This window comes from Lepisosteus oculatus, chromosome 4, assembly GCF_040954835.1.
Source record: "Lepisosteus oculatus isolate fLepOcu1 chromosome 4, fLepOcu1.hap2, whole genome shotgun sequence".
NCBI lineage: Eukaryota > Metazoa > Chordata > Actinopteri > Semionotiformes > Lepisosteidae > Lepisosteus > Lepisosteus oculatus.
Genome location: NC_090699.1, coordinates 1,099,015 through 1,120,646, shown reverse-complemented (window position 1 = coordinate 1,120,646; position 21,632 = coordinate 1,099,015). Strand labels below are relative to the sequence as shown.

The window sequence follows — 21,632 nt, the reverse complement described above, 5'->3', positions numbered from 1 at the left end:
CTGGTGTGTCGGTACGGGGTGTTGGGGTACGGACTGGTGTGTGTCGGTACGGGGTGTTGGGGTACGGACCGGTGTGTGTCGGTACGGGGTGTTGGGGTACGGGGCTGGTGTGTGTCGGTACGGGGTGTTGGGGTACGGACTGGTGTGTGTCGGTACGGGGTGTTGGGGTACGGGGCTGGTGTGTGTCGGTACGGGGTGTTGGGGTACAGACTGGTGTGTGTCGGTACGGGGTGTTGGGGTGCCCCCAGGGGCAGCGGCTCCTCTCCCTCTTGGGTCTTTCCTGGTTCCCAGCATCACCGTGTGGGAGTGGGGACTGGGGATTGAGGCTGGCCTGTCCCTGTCCCTGTTGGAGACGTCTCCCACGGCCCCAACACTGACCCCTTCCTCCCCCCAACACCAGCAACGCCCACAGCAGCAGCAGCAACAAGAAGAAGGAGAAGAAGAAGACCTTTTATTATAAACCCAAGGACACTGTACATCCGGGAGGTAAACGAGCCGGTGTTATTTACAGATCGACTGCGGCCCGCGGCCCCTTTCGGGCCGGGATCGAGTCTTGGGGCGGGGCGCGGACGAGCTCGGAGACGTCCGGGGGTGTGGAGTCCTGAGCGGCAGGAACAGGGTCTGTCCCAATCGCGAGGGGCTTCGGCACGGAGAGAAACCGCCTCGTCCCTGAGGGGGAGGGACGGGAGGGCACCCCCGGGCTGCGAGACCCTTCGAGCCCAGGAGCTGTGTCTCTGTCCAGCTTCAGGGAGTCCGATGTCACACGAACGGGAGCTGAGTCACGGGGGGGGGTTGTGTATAATTTGGCAGAGGGGTAGTTTAGAAATACTAAAAATACACGCCGGGCCGTCCTGCGGTCTGAGACCATGTCCTTCTGTCAGCAGTCTGCCCCCCCTCCTGGCGCAGAGACGTCTCCCCTCTCCTGGGCGCCCCGCCCCCCCTCCTGGCGCAGAGACGTCTCCCCCCTCCTGGGCGCCCCGCCCCCCCTCCTGGGGCAGAGACGTCTCCCCCCTCCTGGGGCAGAGACACAGGCCGAGCGCAGGGGATCATGGACAACACTGCAGAGGGGGGATCATGTCACCGAGGCACAGGGCTTGAGGCAGGACAGCACCCTGGAGGGCACAGGGGGCCAGAGGACAGACAGACATCTCGTCCCTCACAAGGTCAGGCCCTGCTGTCCCACAAGTCTGCCCTCCTCCAGCGTCTTGGTGTCCACGCCTGAGGGCCTGAGGGCCTGAGGTCTGCGGCGTGCCTTCTCCCAGCAGTCCTGCCGCAGGAGCAGGAGAGGATCCTTGGGCAGATCCCAGACGCCGGAACAGGATTCTGTTGGAGCCGGTCAGCGCCGGGAGTTTTCCCTTCTGTCAGCTCGGTGTGGGCCTCAGGCACCTCGGAGGAGCTGTCCGTCTGCCCCGCTCTGTCCTCAGTTGACGAGAGTCAGCAGGTACGACACCAGAGCCATGAGCACCAGCGCCAGGGCGATCAGGCCCACCAGCGCGGCCAGGGCGGCGGCGCTGTAGTTCCGCGCGCGTCGGGAGTGGACCTGCGCGCTCTCGGGATCCCTCTCCCTCCTCTCGCGCACCTGGAGCGGACAGGGACACAGGGCGGGGTCAGGGGTCAAGGTCGTGGGTAACCTCACTGGCCTCTCCTGGACAGAGCCCATCAGGGACAGGGAAAGGAGCAGGGGCTGATGGGTAACCTCACTGTCCTCTCCTGGACAGAGCCCATCAGGGACAGGAGCAGGGGCTGATGGGTAACCTCACTGTCCTCTCCTGGACAGAGCCCATCAGGGACAGGAGCAGGGGCTGATGGGTAACCTCACTGTCCTCTCCTGGACAGAGCCCATCGGGGACAGGAGCAGGGGCTGATGGGTAACCTCACTGTCCTCTCCTAGACAGAGCCCATCAGGGACAGGAGCAGGAGCAGGGGCTGATGGGTAACCTCACTGTCCTCTCCTGGACAGAGCCCATCAGGGACAGGAGCAGGGGCTGATGGGTAACCTCACTGTCCTCTCCTGGACAGAGCCCATCAGGGACAGGAGCAGGGGCTGATGGGTAACCTCACTGTCCTCTCCTGGACAGAGCCCATCAGGGACAGGAGCAGGAGCAGGGGCTGATGGGTAACCTCACTGTCCTCTCCTGGACAGAGCCCATCAGGGACAGGAGCAGGAGCAGGAGCAGGGGCTGATGGGTAACCTCACTGTCCTCTCCTGGACAGAGCCCATCAGGGACAGGAGCAGGAGCAGGGGCTGATGGGTAACCTCACTGTCCTCTCCTGGACAGAGCCCATCAGGGACAGGAGCAGGAGCAGGAGCAGGGGCTGATGGGTAACCTCACTGTCCTCTCCTGGACAGAGCCCATCAGGGACAGGAGCAGGAGCAGGGGCTGATGGGTAACCTCACTGTCCTCTCCTGGACAGAGCCCATCGAGGACAGGAGCAGGAGCAGGGGCTGATGGGTAACCTCACTGTCCTCTCCTGGACAAAGCCCATCGGGGACAGGAGCAGGGGCTGATGGGTAACCTCACTGTCCTCTCCTGGACAGAGCCCATCAGGGACAGGAGCAGGGGCTGATGGGTAACCTCACTGTCCTCTCCTGGACAGAGCCCATCGGGGACAGGAGCAGGGGCTGATGGGTAACCTCACTGTCCTCTCCTGGACAGAGCCCATCGGGGACAGGAGCAGGGGCTGATGGGTAACCTCACTGTCCTCTCCTGGACAGAGCCCATCAGGGACAGGGAAAGGAGCAGGGGTTGATGGGTAACCTCACTGTCCTCTCCTGGACAGAGCCCATCAGGGACAGGAGCAGGGGCTGATGGGTAACCTCACTGTCCTCTCCTGGACATAGCCCATTGGGGACAGGAGCAGGGGCTGATGGGTAACCTCACTTACCTCTCCTGGACAGAGCCCATCGGGGACAGGAGCAGGGGCTGATGGGTAACCTCACTGTCCTCTCCTGGACAGAGCCCATCGGGGACAGGAGCAGGAGCAGGAGCAGGGGCTGATGGGTAACCTCACTGTCCTCTCCTGGACAGAGCCCATCAGGGACAGGGAAAGGAGCAGGGGCTGATGGGTAACCTCACTGTCCTCTCCTGGACAGAGCCCATTGGGGACAGGAGCAGGAGCAGGAGCAGGGGCTGATGGGTAACCTCACTGTCCTCTCCTGGACAGAGCCCATCGGGGACAGGAGCAGGGGCTGATGGGTAACCTCACTGTCCTCTCCTGGACAGAGCCCATCGGGGACAGGAGCAGGGGCTGATGGGTAACCTCACTGGCCTCTCCTGGACAGAGCCCATCGGGGACAGGAGCAGGGGCTGATGGGTAACCTCACTGTCCTCTCCTGGACAGAGCCCATCGGGGACAGGAGCAGGGGCTGATGGGTAACCTCACTGGCCTCTCCTGGACAGAGCCCATCGGGGACAGGAGCAGGAGCAGGGGCTGATGGGTAACCTCACTGTCCTCTCCTGGACAGAGCCCATCGGGGACAGGAGCAGGAGCAGGAGCAGGGGCTGATGGGTAACCTCACTGTCCTCTCCTGGACAGAGCCCATCAGGGACAGGAGCAGGAGCAGGGGCTGATGGGTAACCTCACTGTCCTCTCCTGGACAGAGCCCATCAGGGACAGGAGCAGGAGCAGGAGCAGGGGCTGATGGGTAACCTCACTGTCCTCTCCTGGACAGAGCCCATCAGGGACAGGGAAAGGAGCAGGGGCTGATGGGTAACCTCACTGTCCTCTGCTGGACAGAGCCCATCAGGGACAGGAGCAGGGGCTGATGGGTAACCTCACTGTCCTCTCCTGGACAGAGCCCATCAGGGACAGGAGCAGGGGCTGATGGGTAACCTCACTGTCCTCTCCTGGACAGAGCCCATCGGGGACAGGAGCAGGGGCTGATGGGTAACCTCACTGTCCTCTCCTGGACAGAGCCCATCGGGGACAGGAGCAGGAGCAGGAGCAGGGGCTGATGGGTAACCTCACTGTCCTCTCCTGGACAGAGCCCATCGGGGACAGGAGCAGGGGCTGATGGGTAACCTCACTGTCCTCTCCTGGACAGAGCCCATCGGGGACAGGAGCAGGGGCTGATGGGTAACCTCACTGGCCTCTCCTGGACAGAGCCCATCGGGGACAGGAGCAGGGACTCACCTTGACAGAGCTGATGAGCGCCAGCACGCCCAGGCAGGAGAGCCCGCAGATGATGCTGGCGATGGCCAGGGCCCGGTAGTCCTTCACAGCGTGGGAGGACACATCCCTGGACGACACACGGAGTCCCCCAGTCGTGCCCGGAACCGTGTCCAGTGGAACCATCTCCTCATTAGCAGCCTTTCCGTTGGGCAAAGCTGGTGCCATGGTGCCTGTGGACACAGACGGCCACCGTGAGCTCTGAGCTCGTAATGACAGGACCGGATCTACTTCCTGTTGCAACAGGAAGTCCTGTTACAATAGGAGCTACAGTCCCAGTACAGTAGACCAGTCTGTTACAATAGGACCTACAGTCCCAGTACAGTAGGACAGTCCTGTTACAATAGGAGCTACAGTCCCAGTACAGTAGACCAGTCCTGTTACAATAGGACCTACAGTCCCAGTACAGTAGACCAGTCCTGTTACAATAGGAGCTACAGTCCCAGTACAGTACAAACCAGTCTTGTATCAACAGTAAGAGAAATGCGCTGTCTCACAGACACAACACCCTCACACGACACAACCCACTTTCACAGACACAACACAACATACTCACAGACAAAACACCCTCACAGAGAAACAATGCACTTTCACAGACACAATACCCTCACTAAGACACAACCCACTTTCACAGACACAACACAATACCTTCACTAAGACAAAACCCACTTTCACAGACACAACACAATACCCTCACACAGACACGACACACACACAAATAAAACACTCACAGACATGACACACACTCACAGACAGAACCCAACACACTCTCTCACACACAGTCAAACACACTCACAGAAACAATCCACTTTCACAGTCACAACACAATACCATCATACAGAAACAATCCACTTTCACAGACACATCACCCTCACACAGACACAACTCACTTTCACCGACACAACACACTCTCTCACAGACACAACACAACATACTCACAGACACAACACCCTCACACAGACATAACTCACTTTCACCGACACAACACAACATATCACTGACACAACACACTCTCTCACAGACACAACACCCTCACACAGACGCAACACAGCATACTCACAGACACAACATAGTCTCACTTGTCCAGATCAAGCACACAGGTACACATGCTACGACAGCACTCAGACAGATCATACACAAGAAATTCTCCGCCAGTCGAAGCAGAAATATTCACACATTCTTGCCTACCTCCTGAATCACAGCTGTCACACAGCTAGTCCGAGCTGAAGGGCTCTGGTCTCCCTCTCTCCTCTCCCTCAGCCTGTGTCCGACAGGGACTCTCAGTATCTCAGGGGACAGCTGATCTCCTGGCCCGGGCGTGTGGTCAGCGAGTGACCGCAGGACAGCTGGTCACCTGGTCACCTGGTCCGGGTGTGTGGTCAGCGAGTGACCGCAGGACAGCTGGTCTCCTGGCCTGGGGGTGTGGTCAGCGAGTGACCGCAGGACAGCTCGTGTCCTGGCCTGGGTGTGTGGTCAGCGAGTGACCGCAGGACAGCTGGTCTCCTGGCCTGGGTGTGTGGTCAGCGAGGGACTCCCAGTAGCTGGCAGCCGAGCCGGTGGGCAGCTGGACTGACAGTCTCTCAGTGAGGTGTTTCCAGTCTTCAAGACGGCCCTGGAGTTTCTGGATCAACCAGACGAGCAATCCAGCTGGGATTCCAGGAGCAGGCCCGGCCCCTGGCTTTGTTCCGGGGACGAGAGTGAGTTCCTGGGATGGGGCTGCTTCTCCCTGGGCTCTCCTGCACCAACTGTGCCGAGAGGAAATTCCAGAGCGATAACATGAGGACTCATGTTTCCACGCCCCTCTCTGAGCAGGGCCAGACTGCATTCCTGCCAGGTGAGCGCACACACACAGGCACACACAGACACACACAGACACACATACACTCCCACGCGCGCACACACACACACACACACACACGCACACACAGACACACACACACACACTCACACACACACAGGCACACACGCACAGGCACACACACACACACACACACACACACACACACACACACACACACACACGCTCTGACTGACTGCGCTGGGCTCCGCTGGAGTGAGGGGATATCGAAAGCAATCTCTCTGGAGACAGTCCTGTGCATCCGGACAGAGCTGCTCCTCAGGACAGACAGGCCTGAGAACAAGATGTTTCTTCGGTATTGTTCTCACACGCAGAGCGATACCTCCCACACTGACACAGAAACTGACACTCATTGACACGCACAGTGCACACACAAAACACACCACAGAAACAGCACCCATTGAACCACACAATACACACTGACACACACTAAGTGTATTGTGTGTGTATTGTATGTGTGTCAGTGTGTGTGTGTACTATGTGTGTGTATGTGTTTATTGTGTGCACTGTGTGTCAGTGTGGGAGGTATCGCTCTCACTGTGAGAACAATAGTGAAGAAAACAGGGAGGAGGGGGTGACAGGAGCCCCAGGAGCAGGAGGAGGAGCAGGAGGAGGGGGTGACAGGAGCCCCAGGAGCAGGAGGAGGGGGTGACAGGAGCCCCAGGAGCAGGAGGAGGGGGTGACAGGAGCCCCAGGAGCAGGAGGAGGAGCAGGAGGAGGAGGGGGTGACAGGAGCAGGAGGAGGAGCGGGTGACAGGAGCAGGAGCAGGAGGAGCAGGAGGAGGGGGTGACAGGAGCCCCAGGAGCAGGAGGAGGAGCAGGAGGAGGGGGTGACAGGAGCCCCAGGAGCAGGAGGAGGAGCAGGAGGAGGGGGTGACAGGAGCCCCAGGAGCAGGAGGAGGAGCAGGAGGAGGGGGTGACAGGAGCCCCAGGAGCAGGAGGAGGAGGGGGTGACAGGAGCAGGAGGAGGGGGTGACAGGAGCCCCAGGAGCAGGAGGAGGAGCAGGAGGAGGGGGTGACAGGAGCCCCAGGAGCAGGAGGAGGGGGTGACAGGAGCAGGAGCAGGAGGAGCAGGAGGAGGGGGTGACAGGAGCCCCAGGAGCAGGAGGAGGAGGAGGGGGTGACAGGAGCAGGAGCAGGGGGAGGGGGTGACAGGAGCCCCAGGAGCAGGAGGAGGGGGTGACAGGAGCAGGAGCAGGGGGTGACAGGAGCCCCAGGAGCAGGAGCAGGAGCAGAAGGAGGGGGTGACAGGAGCAGGAGCAGGAGGAGGGGGTGACAGGAGCCCCAGGAGCAGGAGCAGGAGCAGGAGCAGGAGGAGGGGGTGACAGGAGCAGGAGCAGGAGCAGGAGCAGGAGGGGGTGACAGGAGCCCCAGGAGCAGGAGGAGGAGGAGGGGGAGGGGGTGACAGGAGCAGGAGGAGGAGCAGGAGGAGGGGGTGACAGGAGCAGGAGCAGGAGCAGGAGCAGGAGGGGGTGACAGGAGCCCCAGGAGCAGGAGGAGGAGCAGGAGGAGCGGGTGACAGGAGCAGGAGGAGGAGGAGGGGGTGACAGGAGCAGGAGGAGGAGGAGGGGGTGACAGGAGCCCCAGGAGCAGGAGGAGCGGGTGACAGGAGCAGGAGCAGGAGGAGGAGGAGGGGGTGACAGGAGCCCCAGGAGCAGGAGGAGCGGGTGACAGGAGCAGGAGCAGGAGGAGGAGCGGGTGACAGGAGCAGGAGCAGGAGGAGGAGCAGGAGGAGGGGGTGACAGGAGCAGGAGGAGGAGGAGGGGGTGACAGGAGCAGGAGCAGGAGGAGGAGCAGGAGGAGGGGGTGACAGGAGGAGGAGCAGGAGGAGGGGGTGACAGGAGCAGGAGGAGGAGCGGGTGAAAGGAGCAGGAGCAGGAGGAGCAGGAGGGGGCTTGGCCTCAGGACTGGTCACACAGGGGGGTCTCCTCATGTGGTAGAACAGAACGTTTTCACCCAGCAGCACCCAGCTCCATCCCCACTGCACATCCACACCCGGGTCACATACAGGGGTGTGAGAAACTGTTTGGCCCCTTCCTGATTTCTTTCTTTTTTTTTTTGCTTGTTTGTCACACTGAAATGTTTCAGATCATCAAACAAATTGAAATATTAGACAAAGATAACACAAGTAAACACAAAATGCATTTTTAAATGAAGGTTTTTATTATTAAGGGAAAAAACGATCCAAACCTACATGGCCCTGTGTGAAAGAGTGGTTGCCCCCTAAACCTAATAACTGGTTGGGCCACCCTTAGCAACAACTGCAATAAAGCATTTGCAATAACTGGCACTGAGTCTTTTACAGTGCTGTGGAGGAATTTTGGCCCACTCATCTTCGCAGAATTGTTGTTATTCAGCCACATTGGAGGGTTTTCAAGCCTTAACTGCTTTTTTAAGGTCAAGCCACAACATCTCAATCGGATTCAGGTCAGGACTTTGACTAGGCCACTCCAAAGTCTTCATTTTGTTTTACTTAAGCCATTCAGAGGTGGACTTGCTGGTGTGTTTTGGATCACTGTCCTGCTGCAGAACCCAAGTGCGCTTCAGCTCTGAGGTCACGAACAGATGGCCGGACATTCTCCTTCAGGATTTTTTGGTAGACAGCAGAATTCATGGTTCCATTTACCACAGCAAGTCTTCCAGGTCCTGAAGCAGCAAAACAGCTGCTTCCACCACCATATTTTACTGTTGGTATGATGTTCCTTTTCTGAAATGCTGTGTTACTTTTACGCTAGATGTAATGGGACACACACCTTCCAAAAAGTTCAACTTTTGTCTCATCAGTCCACAGAGCATTTTCCCAAAAGTCTTGGGGATCATCAAGATGTTTTCTGGCAAAACTGAGACGAGCCTTTATGGTCTTTTTGCTCAGCAGTGGTTTTCGTCTTGGAACTCTGCCATGCCCAGTCTCTTTCTTATGGTGGAGTCATGAACACTGACCTTAACTGAGGCAAGTGAAGCCTGCAGTTCTTTGGATGTTGTGGGGTTTTTTGTGACCTCTTGGATGAGTCGTCGCTGTGCTCTTGGGGTAATTTTGGTCGACCGGCCACTCCTGGGAAGGTTCACCACTGTTTCATGTTTTCGCCATTTGTGGATAATGGCTCTCACTGTACACACTCTCAAGCTTTAGAAATGGCTTTATAACCTTTTCCAGACTGATAAATCTCAATTACTCTGTTTCTCATTTGTTCCTGAATTTGTTTGGATCGCAGCATGATGTCTAGCTTTTGAGGATCTTTTGGTCTACTTCACTTTGTCAGGCAGGTCCTATTTAAGTGATTTCTTGATTGAGAACAGGTGTGGCAGTAATCAGGCCTGGGTGTGGCTAGAGAAATTGAACTCAGTTTTCCAAAGATGTGATAAACCACAGTTGATTTATGTTTTAACAGGGGGGGGACAATCACTTTTTCACACAGGGCCATGTAGGTTTGGATTTTTTTTCCCCTTAATAATACAAAAATTCATTTAAAAACTGCATTTTGTGTTTACTTGTGTTATCTTTGTCTAATATTTCAATTTGTTTGATGATCTGAAACATTTCAGTGACAAACAAGCAAAAAAATAAGAAATCAGGAAAAGGGGCAAACACTTTTTCACACTACTGTATATATATATATGGGATTATAGATATAGATTATATATATGGGATTATAGATATAGATTATATTGTAACGCTTACGGCCGACAGGCGCTGTGTAAGAGCCGGCGTACCAGAGCGGGTGACGTCACCGCCCTTCCCTGTGATAGCAGGACCACAGCTACTGGGCTGTAAAGAGATCTCTCTTTAGCTCACGGGGCTAGGTCGCTGCAGAGAGACGCGGAAGTCCCGGGTTCGAGCCTCCAGTCGGGATGGGGCCGACCAGTTGCGGCAAGGGCGCCCGCCTGAGCCCCCGTTGCGTTACAATATACATATAGATGGGATTCCGACATAAACAAACTCTGCTTTTCATCAACGAGTACTGTGACTGTATACTGGAAACTTTTAGATAACCGGAACGATCATCTGGAAGAAACGATGTTGACAAGGCGAAGGTACTGTACCTGTCCAGTCGGGCGGGCATCCCTGTTTCCTGTCCTCCTCCCCCTGAGCGCTGCTGTGTGTGAGCGCACTGGCGCATCGTCCGGGTGGGGGTGCAGGGGATCCCCATGACCTGGGAAGAGCTCCGACTGGAGAGTCCAGACAGGCGCTATATAAGTCTAAGCAATTATTAATTATTATTATTAATAATAAAGGACAACCACCTCATTCGGAAAGTTTTTAATCGATTAGCGTGTGATGTGTTACTAGGATGTGTACCGATCGTGAGAGGCGCTCTGTGACAAAGTTGATTCTGACCGGAAAGAAAACGGGCCGGTCGTGCCCGTGAGGGGGGAGGCTAGACGAGAAGCTGATCAATATCGTGATTTTGTTAAGAACTGTGACACCTGAAGAGGTTACAGGTGCAATCACACCTGCTCTTCTGTCTTGGGCAAAAACTTCCACACCTAGTAATAGAATTCCCCTGCTACCCGAGATCAAACTGTACAGTATTGGAGACATAAGGCCATAATCAATACATCCGAGCAACGATGGCCGAGAGATTCTGCCCCGTCATCAAGGAGCAAGTCAGATTAATGATCCCCTGAGTCCATTACTCTCCAGCACAAACTGAAGACATTCACTTTAAACCCCTGAGCAGCGGCGACGTCTGAGCAATCGGCTGGACCTGGACCGCGCCGGCGCCTCTCGTGAATCCGAGACTGAAGCGGGTCAGCAGCCGCCTCTTGTCGCGGTCCGGTCGGAGGGCGCTCTGTGCGAGTCCGCCCTGACCGGACACTGCTGCGTGTGCGAGTCCAGAGGGGTCATGATGTTGTTATGTTATTCCCATGCTGGCCAAATGACAGAGCTGCCGGCAGAGTCCAGAACAAACACTCCTCTGAGCCTGGAAGAATTCTCTAATGAATTGCAGCTGTACTCGGATTCATCAAAAACATAAAACCTGCGCTCGGTTAGTTGGTTCACAGAGATCTTTTAGCGTTTAAACGACGCGCAACACCACCCAGCGCCTGTGCCGCGTCTAGTGTGTGTGTGTGTACACCCCTGTGGGTTACATTTGTAAATGAAGACTCCGCGAGGGCACAGCCCCCGTAGTGACGCAACACGGCGCGCCGCGCGGAGAGGAGCTTGACGTCATCAGTTCTTTCTCTACCCCCCCCCGCATCGTTTCTCGCCGAAGCCGCGCGGATCGCTTGAGTGCTCGTGCTTGCAGTGGCCTTGCTGTCGGTCAGTGGTCACTGGTCACTGGTCAGCGGCCGGGCAGCGGCGGGGCCCCCGGCGGCCGAGCAGTGACGTGGCGCTCGCAGACCCGGAAGCAGGTCAGACAGCTGTCGTGCGCGAGTTCAGCATCCGCCGAGTCCTGGACTGGGCGCACTGGTGTAAATTTAAAGGTTCTCCCTCTGGGCTGGACGCACTGGTGTAAATGTAAAGGTTCTCCCTCTGGGCTGGACGCACTGGTGTAAATGTAAAGGTTCTCCCTCTGGGCTGGACGCACTGGTCTGGAATCGAACAGGACTCTGTCCAGACGGGACGCCGAGGCTGGACGGCTGGACAGCTGGACACGATAGTGACCCCCTGAGCTACAGCTGTCTGTCTGTCTGTCTGTCTGTCTGTCTGTCTGTGCGTTTACTGACCGTCACATCTGTCTTGAACAGTCTTCATGCATTGATGTCATAAACAGTGTACTGGGACTGTAGCTCCTATTGTAACAGACTGGTCTACTGTACTGGGACTGTAGCTCCTATTGTAACAGACTGGTCTACTGCACTGGGACTGTAGCTCCTATTGTAACAGACTGGTCTACTGTACTGGGACTGTAGCCCCTATTGTAACAGACTGGTCTACTGTACTGGGACTGTAGCTCCTATTGTAACAGGACTGGTCTACTGTACTGGGACTGTAGCTCCTATTGTAACAGGACTGGTCTACTGTACTGGGACTGTAGCCCCTATTGTAACAGGACTGTCCTACTGCACTGGGACTGTAGCTCCTATTGTAACAGGACTGTCCTACTGTACTGGGACTGTAGCTCCTATTGTAACAGACTGGTCTACTGTACTGGGACTGTAGCTCCTGTTGTAACAGACTGTTCTACTGTACTGGGACTGTAGCCCCTATTGTAACAGGACTGTCCTACTGCACTGGGACTGTAGCTCCTATTGTAACAGACTGGTCTACTGTACTGGGACTGTAGCCCCTATTGTAACAGACTGTCCTACTGTACTGGGACTGTAGCTCCTATTGTAACAGGACTGTCCTACTGTACTGGGACTGTAGCTTGTACTGTAACAGACTGGTGTACTGTACTGGGACTGTAGCCCCTATTGTAACAGACTGGTGTACTGTACTGGGACTGTAGCCCCTATTGTAATAGACTGGTGTACTGTACTGGGAGTGAAGTAGGACTGTGTTGTAACAGGTCTCAGCCCCAGCAGGAGGGATGGATGAGGACCGGGAGGTCGTCGTGGCGACAGAGAGCTATGGCTCTCAGGAGAGGTGGAGGTACCAGCTGAAGGGTGGAAGGATAGCGAAGCAGAGACAGAGGAGCAGAGTCACAAACCCTCTGGTCAGCAGTTTCAAAGTAAGTCTGTGTTTGTGAGTCAGTCAGTCTGTGAGTCTGTCCATCCGTGGGTCAGTGTGAGTCTGTCCATCCGTGGGTCAGTGTGAGTCTGTCCATCAGTGGTCAGTGTGAGTCTGTCCATCAGTGGTCAGTGTGAGTCAGTCTGTGAGTCTGTCCATCAGTGGCTCAGTGTGAGTCTGTCCATCAGTGGTCAGTGTGAGTCAGTCTGACTGTGAGTCTGTCCATCAGTGGCTCAGTGTGAGTCTGTCCATCAGTGGTCAGTGTGAGTCAGTCTGTGAGTCTGTCCATCAGTGGGTCAGTGTGAGTCTGTCCATCAGTGGTCAGTGTGAGTCAGTCTGACTGTGAGTCTGTCCATCAGTGGGTCAATGTGAGTCTGTCCATCCGTGGGTCAGTGTGAGTCTGTCCATCAGTGGTCAGTGTGAGTCTGTCCATCAGTGGTCAGTGTGAGTCAGTCTGTGAGTCTGTCCATCAGTGGCTCAGTGTGAGTCTGTCCATCAGTGGTCAGTGTGAGTCAGTCTGACTGTGAGTCTGTCCATCAGTGGCTCAGTGTGAGTCTGTCCATCAGTGGTCAGTGTGAGTCAGCGTGACTGTGAGTCTGTCCATCAGTGGGTCAGTGTGAGTCTGTCCATCAGTGGGTCAGTGTGAGTCAGCGTGACTGTGAGTCTGTCCATCAGTGGGTCAGTGTGAGTCTGTCCATCAGTGGGTCAGTGTGAGTCAGTCTGACTGTGAGTCTGTCCATCAGTGGCTCAGTGTGAGTCAGTCTGACTGTTGTGTATCAGTTGTTTATGGATATTAACCTGTCTGTCTTTGAATGTTTGTGTACAGAGATAGTATTTTTTATCTGTTATCCTGCCTTCCCCCAGAGTGTGTTCCTGCCGCAGGGCTATCCTGACAGTGTCAGTGAGGACTATCTACAGTACCAGTGCTGGGATACACTGCAGGTCAGTGTTAATGTACTGGAGTGTCCAGTCAGTCTGTCTGTATTAACCCCTCTCTCTCTCAGTGCAGTGTTAATGTACTGGAGTGTCCAGTCAGTGTGTCTGTATTAACCCCTCTCTCTCTCAGTGCAGTGTTAATGTACTGGAGTGTCCAGTCAGTGTGTGTGTATGAACCCCTCTCTCTCTCAGTGCAGTGTTAATGTACTGGAGTGTCCAGTCAGTGTGTCTGTATTAACCCCTCTCTCTCTCAGTGCAGTGTTAATGTACTGGAGTGTCCAGTCAGTGTGTGTGTATTAACCCCTCTCTCTCTCTCAGTGCAGTGTTAATGTACTGGAGTGTCCAGTCAGTGTGTCTGTATTAACCCCTCTCTCTCTCAGTGCAGTGTTAATGTACTGGAGTGTCCAGTCAGTGTGTCTGTATGAACCCCTCTCTCTCTCAGTGCAGTGTTAATGTACTGGAGTGTCCAGTCAGTGTGTCTGTATGAACCCCTCTCTCTCTCAGTGCAGTGTTCATGTACTGGAGTGTCCAGTCAGTGTGTCTGTATGAACCCCTCTCTCTCTCAGTGCAGTGTTAATGTACTGGAGTGTCCAGTCAGTGTGTGTGTATGAACCCCTCTCTCTCTCAGTGCAGTGTTAATGTACTGGAGTGTCAGTCAGTGTGTGTATTAACCCCTCTCTCTCTCAGGCCTTCTCCAGCTCTCTCTCTGGGACTCTGGCTACACAGGCCTCCCTGCGGGGGGTTGGTGTTGGAAACAGTGATGCCACAGTCGCTGCAGCGACAGTGACCTGGTTACTGAGAGGTGCGTGGCCGTGTTTCTGGAGCAATCTCTCTGTGTGTTTAAACATGTGATAACGAGCTCATGTTTGCTCTCTCCATCTCTGCTGTGTCTCTGTCTCTGTGACAGATGGTACGGGCATGCTGGGCCGGATCCTCTTCGCCTGGATGAAAGGGTGAGTGTCCTCGCAGTGGCACTGCCACCCTGTGGACAGGCGTGAAACTGCAGGGCGGGAATCGGATTCCAGTTCATAGGGAGAAAAGCTCAGCTGAGCTGAGTGGGGCTGGAGCTGGGCTGGAGCTCGGCTGGGGCTATGTTGGAGCTGAGCTGGGTTGATCTGAGCTGCGTGGGGCTGGAGCTGGGCTGAGTTGAGCTGATCTGAGCTGAGCTGGGCTGGAGCTGAGCAGGGGTGGAGCTGAGCTGGGCTGAGCTGGGCTGAGCTGAGCTGGGCTGGAGCTGAGCAGGGGTGGAGCTGAGCTGAGTGGGGCTGGAGCTGGGCTGATCTGAGCTGAGCTGAGCTGGGCTGGAGCTGAGCAGGGGTGGAGCTGGGCTGAGCTGGGCTGAGCGGGGCTGGAGCTGGGCTGATCTGATCTGATCTGAGCTGGGCTGGAGCTGAGCAGGGGTGCAGCTGAGCTGAGCTGGGCTGGAGCTGGGCTGAGTTGAGCTGATCTGAGCTGGGCTGGAGCTGATCTGAGTGGGGCTGGACTGTACTGGACTGACCTGAACTGAGCTGAGCGGGGTTGGAGCTGGGCTGGGCTTGACTGAACTGTGCTGAACTGGGCTGAGCTGGGCTGAGCTGAGCTGGGCTGGGCTGGAGCTGGGATTGATCTGAGCTGATCTGAGCTGATCTGAGCTGATCTGAGCTGATCTGGGCTGGAGCTGAGCTGAGCTGAGCTGAGCGGGGTTGGAGCTGAGCTGAGCGGGGTTGGAGCTGGGCTGGGCTTGAGTGAACTGTGCTGAACTGTGCTGAACTGTGCTGAACTGTGCTGAACCGTGCTGGGCTGAGCTGGGCTGGGCTGGAGCTGGGATGGAGCTGCGCTGAGCTGATCTGAGCTGATCTGAGCTGAGCTGGGCTGGAGCTGATCTGAGCTGATCTGAGCTGGGCTGGGCTGGGCAGAACTGACCTGAACTGACCTGAACTGAGCTGAACTGAGCTGAACTGAGCTGAACTGAGCTGAACTGAGCTGAGCTGGGCTGGAGCTGGGCTGGAGCTGAGCTGAGTGGGGCTGGAAATGGGCTGGAGCGGGGCTGGAGCTGGGCTGATCTGAGCTGAGTGGGGCTGGGGCCGAGCTGGGCCGAGCTGGGCCGAGCTGGGCTGAGCTGGGCTGGAGCTGGGCTGGAGCTGAGCTGAGTGGGGCTGGAAATGGGCTGGAGCGGGGCTGGAGCTGGGCTGATCTGAGCTGAGTGGGGCTGGGGCTGAGCTGGGATGAGCTCACACCTGAAGAAGGCTCCATGGCCGAAACGTTGTGTTCTCTTTCTTCTTTTTTTTCAGCGTGGAATAAACCTATTACTTGTTCCTTTGCAGCCTACACATGCTGATGCAGCTACCCACCTCAATGTCTCTGTGTTTGATTGGCCAGGCCCTGGCTCACCGAGTCTATGATTGATTGGCCAGGCCCTGGCTCACTATCTCTGTGATTGATTTGCCAGGCCCTGGCTCACTGAGTCTGTGATTCATTGGCCGGTCCCTGGCTCACTGAGTCTATGATTGATTGGCCAGGCCCTGGCTCAGTGTTTCTGTGTTTGATTGGCCAGGCCCTGGCTCACGGAGTCTATGATTGATTGGCCAGGCCCTGGCTCACTGTCTCTGTGATTTATTGGCCAGGCTTTGGCCCACTGTCTCTGTGTTTGATTGGCCAGGTCTTGGGGAAGCTGTGTCAGTACCTGTGTTTCCTGTTTCTCTGTTTCAGGAGCAAACTGGACTGTGACGCCAAGCGTTGGAGGTGAGATGTGTCTGTTCAGGAGTTCTGATCGACTGGTTGGGGACAAGGGTTCACCCACTGCCCTTTCTGTCCCACAGTGCCTCAGTCTCAGAGCCCGGATCTCTCTCTCTCCTCTCCCAGGCTGTTTGCTGATGTCCTCAATGACATTGCCTTGTTCATGGAGATTGTAGCTCCCGCCTTCCCATCAGGCTTCACACTGATTGTCTGTATCGCTGGAGTCTTTAAGGTAAATCAGCTGAGACAGTCTCTCTCAGTGCAGTGTTCATGTACTGGAGTGTCCAGTCAGTGTGTCTGTATGAACCCCTCTCTCTCAGTGCAGTGTTAATGTACTGGAGTGTCCAGTCAGTGTGTCTGTATTAACCCCTCTCTCTCTCAGTGCAGTGTTAATGTACTGGAGTGTCCAGTCAGTGTGTCTGTATTAACCCCTCTCTCTCTCAGTGCAGTGTTAATGAACTGCAGTGTCCAGTCAGTATCTCTCTCTCTCAGTCTCTGGTTGGGGTGGCAGGTGGAGCTACTCGTGCTGCTCTGACTGTCCATCAGGCCCGGAGAGACAATATGGCGGATGTTTCTGCTAAAGATGGGAGTCAGGTCTGTTGTTCTGATTCTTTTCATTGTGTTCTTGCAGTTGTTGTTGTTATTTTTGGTGTTTTTAATATGATTATTTTCATGAACAGGAAACACTGGTCAATCTGGCAGGTCTCCTGGTCAGTTTCCTGCTCATCCCCCTGGTGACAGACAGTCCAGCGTGAGTCCAGTGTGTGTATAGTGTACAGTATAGTGTACAGTATCTGCAGTGTCCAGTGTGTATAGTGTACAGTATAGTGTGCAGTGACTGCAGTGTCCAGTGTGTATAGTGTACAGTGCAGTGTAATATGTAGTGAACTGTCTGTGTACAGTGTACAGTATAGTGTTCTGTGTGCTGTATAGTGTCCTGTGTGTATACAGTGTGCTGTATTGCGTGCTGTATAATGTACTGTGTGCTGTGCACTGTGTATATACTCAGTACTGTGTGCTGTATAGTATACTGTGTGCTGTGTGCTGTATAGTGTACTGTGTGTTTTGTGCTATGTATATACTGTGTGCCATGTGCTGTATAGTGTACTGTGTGCTGTGTATATTCTGTACTGTGTATATACTGTGTGCTCTGTATATACTGTGTGCTGTGTATATTCTGTACTGTGTATATTCTGTACTGTGTATATTCTGTACTGTGTATATACTGTGTGCTGTGTGCTGTGTGTAAACTGTGTATATACTGTGTGCTTTGTGTGTGCTGTGTGTATACTGTGTGCTTTGTGTATATTGTGTATTTTCTGTATGCTGTGTGTATACTGTGTGCTGTATGTATGCTATGTGTATACTGTGTGCTGTGTATACTGTGCTGTGTGTACACTGTGCACTCTGACACGTCTCACCTGTCTTCCAGGGTCTCCTTGTGTACACTGTGTGTCTCGCCTGTCTTCCAGGGTCTCCTTGTGTACACTGTGTATATACTGTGTATATACTGTGTATATACTGTGTGTACACTGTGTGTATACTGTGTGCCTTTCCTGTCTTCCAGGTTGTCCTTGTATGTGCTGTGTGCTGTGTGCTGTGTGCTGTGTGCTGTGTGCTGTGTGCTGTGTGCTGTGTGCTGTGTGCTGTGTGCTGTGTGCTGTGTGCTGTGTGCTGTGTGCTGTGTGCTGTGTGCTGTGTGCTGTGTGCTGTGTGCTGTGTGCTGTGTATATACTGTGTATATACTGTGTGCTGTGTGCTGTGTGCTGTGTGCTGTGTGCTGTGTATATACTGTGTGCTGTGTGCTGTGTGCTGTGTGCTGTGTGCTGTGTGCTGTGTGCTGTGTGCTGTGTATATGCTGTGTATATGCTGTGTATATGCTGTGTGCTGTGTGCTGTGTATATACTGTGTGCTGTGTGCTGTGTATATACTGTATACTGTGTGCTGTGTATATACTGTGTGCTGTGTGCTGTGTATATACTGTGTGCTGTGTGCTGTGTATATACTGTGTGCTGTGTGCCTTGTGCTGTGTGCTGTGTGCTGTGTATATACTGTGTATATACTGTGTGCTGTGTGCTGTGTATATGCTGTGTGCTGTGTGCTGTGTGCTGTGTGCTGTGTGCTGTGTGCTGTGTGCTGTGTGCTGTGTGCTGTGTGCTGTGTGCTGTGTATATGCTGTGTGCTGTGTGCTGTGTGCTGTGTGCTGTGTGCTGTGTGCTGTGTGCTGTGTATATACTGTGTGCTGTGTATATACTGTGTGCTGTGTGCTGTGTATATGCTGTGTGCTGTGTGCTGTGTGCTGTGTGCTGTGTGCTGTGTGCTGTGTGCTGTGTGCTGTGTATATGCTGTGTGCTGTGTATATACAGTACTGTGTGCTGTGTGCTGTGTGCTGTGTGCTGTGTGCTGTGTATATACTGTGTGCTGTGTGCTGTGTATATACTGTGTGCTGTGTGCTGTGTATATACTGTGTGCTGTGTGCTGTGTATATACTGTGTGCTGTGTATATACTGTGTGCTGTGTATATACTGTGTGCTGTGTGCTGTGTATATACTGTGTGCTGTGTGCTGTGTGCTGTGTGCTGTGTGCTGTGTGCTGTGTGCTGTGTGCTGTGTGCTGTGTGCTGTGTATATACTGTATGCTGTGTGTCTTCCAGGTTATCCTTGCTCTTGTTCTTCTTCTTCACTTGCTTACATCTCTTTGCCAATTACCGGGCTGTCCGCTCCGTTGTCATGGAAACACTGAATGAGGCCCGCCTGTCTATCCTCGTCCACCAGTACTTGCAGGACAGACGTGTTTTAAGCCCTAAGGCGGCCAATCAGAAAGAGCCTGTGTTTCCAGGTGAGTGAGATGCTTCTTTAATGGATATTGTTTGCTGTGCAGGGCTCTGTGCAGAATCAGTGTCTCTCTCTGACTGTGCAGGGCTCTGTGCAGAGTCAGTGTCTCTCTCTGACTGCGCAGGGCTCTGTGCAGAGTCAGTGTCTCTCTCTGACTGCTCAGGGCTCTGTACAGAATCAGTGTCTCTCTCTGACTGTGCAGGGCTCTGTGCAGAGTCAGTGTCTCTCTCTGACTGCGCAGGGCTCTGTGCAGAGTCAGTGTCTCTGGTTGCGCAGGGCTCTGTGCAGAGTCAGTATCTCTCTCTGACTGCGCTGGGCTCTGTTTCTTTAATATTTTTTTCTCTTTGTGTACTTCTGTGTGTTCCAGACTTGAAGAAGAGAGTTCAGATCAGGCTTGGAGTGAGTCTGGCAGAAGTGGTGGACAGGTAGTTCTACCTGTGTGTGTTTTGTGATTGTGTGTGTGTGTTAGTGTCTATGCCTATTTGTGTATGTGTGGCTGTGTGCAAATCTTTCTGGCAGGATACAGTGATCAGTTTTTGAAAGCTGTAGTAAAACACACAGTGATGCACAATATTTCACTCCGTCAACTCAACACAAGGACTCACAGTCAACAGATCTTCGCAGGAAGCTCTGTGGCTGACCTCAGCGGTGGGCTGTGGTGCGTGGCCGGTCTGTGTCTTACTCCGGAGCAGAACCGCGACTCCCAGTCTGTGGCGCCGCTGGAGGGGAGAGGCCAGTGGAGTGTGTTCCTGGTTCTGCTTCCCTGACCCCTGTCTCTGTCTCTGCAGTCCAGAGGAGCTTCAGCTGGTCTTAAGAAACAACAACAAGTCTTATCTGATCAGAGTGAAGCAGGGTGAGAGCTCTCTCTCTCTCTCAGTGCAGTGTTAATGTACTGGAGTGTCCAGTCAGTGTGTGTGTATTAACCCCCCTCTCTCTCAGTGCAGTGTTAATGTACTGGAGTGTCCAGTCAGTGTGTCTGTATTAACCCCTCTCTCTCTCAGTGCAGTGTTCATGTACTGGAGTGTCCAGTCAGTGTGTCTGTATGAACCCCTCTCTCTCTCAGTGCAGTGTTAATGTACTGGAGTGTCCAGTCAGTGTGTCTGTATTAACCCCTCTCTCTCTCAGTGCAGTGTTAATGTACTGGAGTGTCCAGTCAGTGTGTGTGTATGAACCCCTCTCTCTCTGTCTCCCTCAGGTGCTGTGTGTGTGTGTCTGGGACAGGGAGTCTCTGTGCATGAGGAGCTGCAGGCTGTGTTCCATGCTGTGTGTCTCAGTGCAGTGTTGGATCCCAGCTGGGCTGGACTTGGACCGCTGGGCTCGCTGAGAGAGAGCAGCTCGCAGTCCCACACGCAGGGTGAGTGCTCTGTGAGTGCCAGGCCAGTCTTGCTGTCACGTCTTTGCTCATATCTCTCACTTTCCTTTCTTATCTTGCGCTCAGATGTTTGGGGAATGGTGTCCGAGAGTCACACAGTGATAGACCAACTATTCCCTTCTTTCTTCAAAGGTAGGTCGGCTTTCATCTCCTCTGTATAATGCCAGTGTGTCCTCTTCTGAAGTACTGTCTGCTACTCTGCAAGGAATCACAGCACAGTTGTGCATACTCCAGTCAGAGGTCAAAGCTTACAGTTAACACAGTCACTTAATGTACTGGAGTGTCCAGTCAGTGTGTCTGTATGAACCCCTGTCTCTCTCAGTGCAGTGTTAACGTACTGGAGTGTCCAGTCAGTGTGTGTGTATTAACCCCTCTCTCTCTCAGTGCAGTGTTAATGTACTGGAGTGTCCAGTCAGTGTGTCTGTATTAACCCCTCTCTCTCAGTGCAGTGTCAATGTACTGGAGTGTCCAGTCAGTGTGTCTGTATTAACCCCTCTCTCTCTCTCAGTGCAGTGTTAATGTACTGGAGTGTCCAGTCAGTGGTCAGTTTCTTTTGGTTTCAGCTTTGCAGGAGGAGGGCTGGCAGACAGACCGGACTCTGCTGGACTGGGACGAGTGGAGAGCAGACTGGAGGAAGAAAATTAAATGAGATTGTTCTGTGGATCTGAAGGTGTTGTTTTTCTTTGTGGTTGGGTGGGTGTCTGTACTTCAGCTGAGTCTGACAGTGTGATTTCAGTGTTGAGCTGAACGGTGTGAGAGCCTGACTGTGTGTTTATCTGAAGGCGGTTTGTAAAGCAGGGGAGTGTGGAGATGTTGACGGGCTGTAGTTACTCCCAGCTGAGCTCCCTGCCTGGTGCCCGTGAGCCTCTCGGTGCCTGCACTGGGGTCAGGGGTCAGCGGCTGGACTTGAGGAACCCCTGAACCCCAGGAGTGCTGCGCAGGCCCTCTGCCCTCCCGCCCAGTGCTGCTCTCCGTCTTGCTGTTACTGTCGTCTCTCATCTCCTATTGTAGCGTTACTAGGGTACACCGCGCTGGGGTCACGCTCTTCTAGGGTTCATTCATCACCCCACTTCCCATGAGCACAGAAAACAAACACGCAGCATGTAGCCGAATAACCCCCCTACTGTAGCA

General features: G+C 54.3%; 2 protein-coding genes across 2 annotated transcripts; one reads left to right on the top strand and one right to left on the bottom strand.

The window, feature by feature from the left end:
* Positions 1 to 431: 431 nt before the first annotated feature.
* On the bottom strand, positions 432 to 11,182 carry LOC138238229 (transmembrane protein 265-like). The gene is made up of 5 exons (XM_069188292.1): positions 10,180 to 11,182; positions 10,070 to 10,122; positions 5,359 to 5,915; positions 4,135 to 4,343; positions 432 to 1,579 (listed from the first exon to the last, which is right to left on the bottom strand). The coding sequence occupies exons 4-5, from the start codon at positions 4,336 to 4,338 to the stop codon at positions 1,421 to 1,423; spliced, it is 363 nt and encodes a 120-aa protein (XP_069044393.1). The 5' UTR covers positions 4,339 to 4,343; positions 5,359 to 5,915; positions 10,070 to 10,122; positions 10,180 to 11,182; the 3' UTR covers positions 432 to 1,420.
* A 34-nt stretch (positions 11,183 to 11,216) lies between these two features.
* Positions 11,217 to 21,164, top strand: rusf1 (RUS family member 1). Its single transcript, XM_069188291.1, has 15 exons — positions 11,217 to 11,383; positions 12,484 to 12,645; positions 13,509 to 13,586; positions 14,268 to 14,382; positions 14,488 to 14,533; positions 16,269 to 16,301; positions 16,422 to 16,527; positions 16,788 to 16,889; positions 16,976 to 17,046; positions 18,949 to 19,133; positions 19,497 to 19,554; positions 19,918 to 19,982; positions 20,325 to 20,483; positions 20,568 to 20,633; positions 21,065 to 21,164. Exons 2-15 carry the CDS (start codon positions 12,505 to 12,507, stop codon positions 21,148 to 21,150), a joined length of 1,311 nt encoding a protein of 436 aa, XP_069044392.1. The 5' UTR covers positions 11,217 to 11,383; positions 12,484 to 12,504; the 3' UTR covers positions 21,151 to 21,164.
* Positions 21,165 to 21,632: the final 468 nt, after the last annotated feature.

Bases quoted from the DNA above. Each gene is read 5' to 3' on its own strand.
- LOC138238229 (XM_069188292.1), bottom strand. From the start codon at position 4,338: ATGGCACCAGCTTTGCCCAACGGAAAGGCTGCTAATGAGGAGATGGTT. The intron at 1,580-4,134 runs GTGAGTCCCTGC...TGTCCGCTCCAG, and splicing joins CGCTCATCAGCTCTGTCAAG to GTGCGCGAGAGGAGGGAGAG.
- rusf1 (XM_069188291.1), top strand. From the start codon at position 12,505: ATGGATGAGGACCGGGAGGTCGTCGTGGCGACAGAGAGCTATGGCTCT. The intron at 14,383-14,487 runs GTGCGTGGCCGT...TCTCTGTGACAG, and splicing joins AGTGACCTGGTTACTGAGAG to ATGGTACGGGCATGCTGGGC. The intron at 19,134-19,496 runs GTGAGTGAGATG...TGTGTGTTCCAG, and splicing joins GAAAGAGCCTGTGTTTCCAG to ACTTGAAGAAGAGAGTTCAG.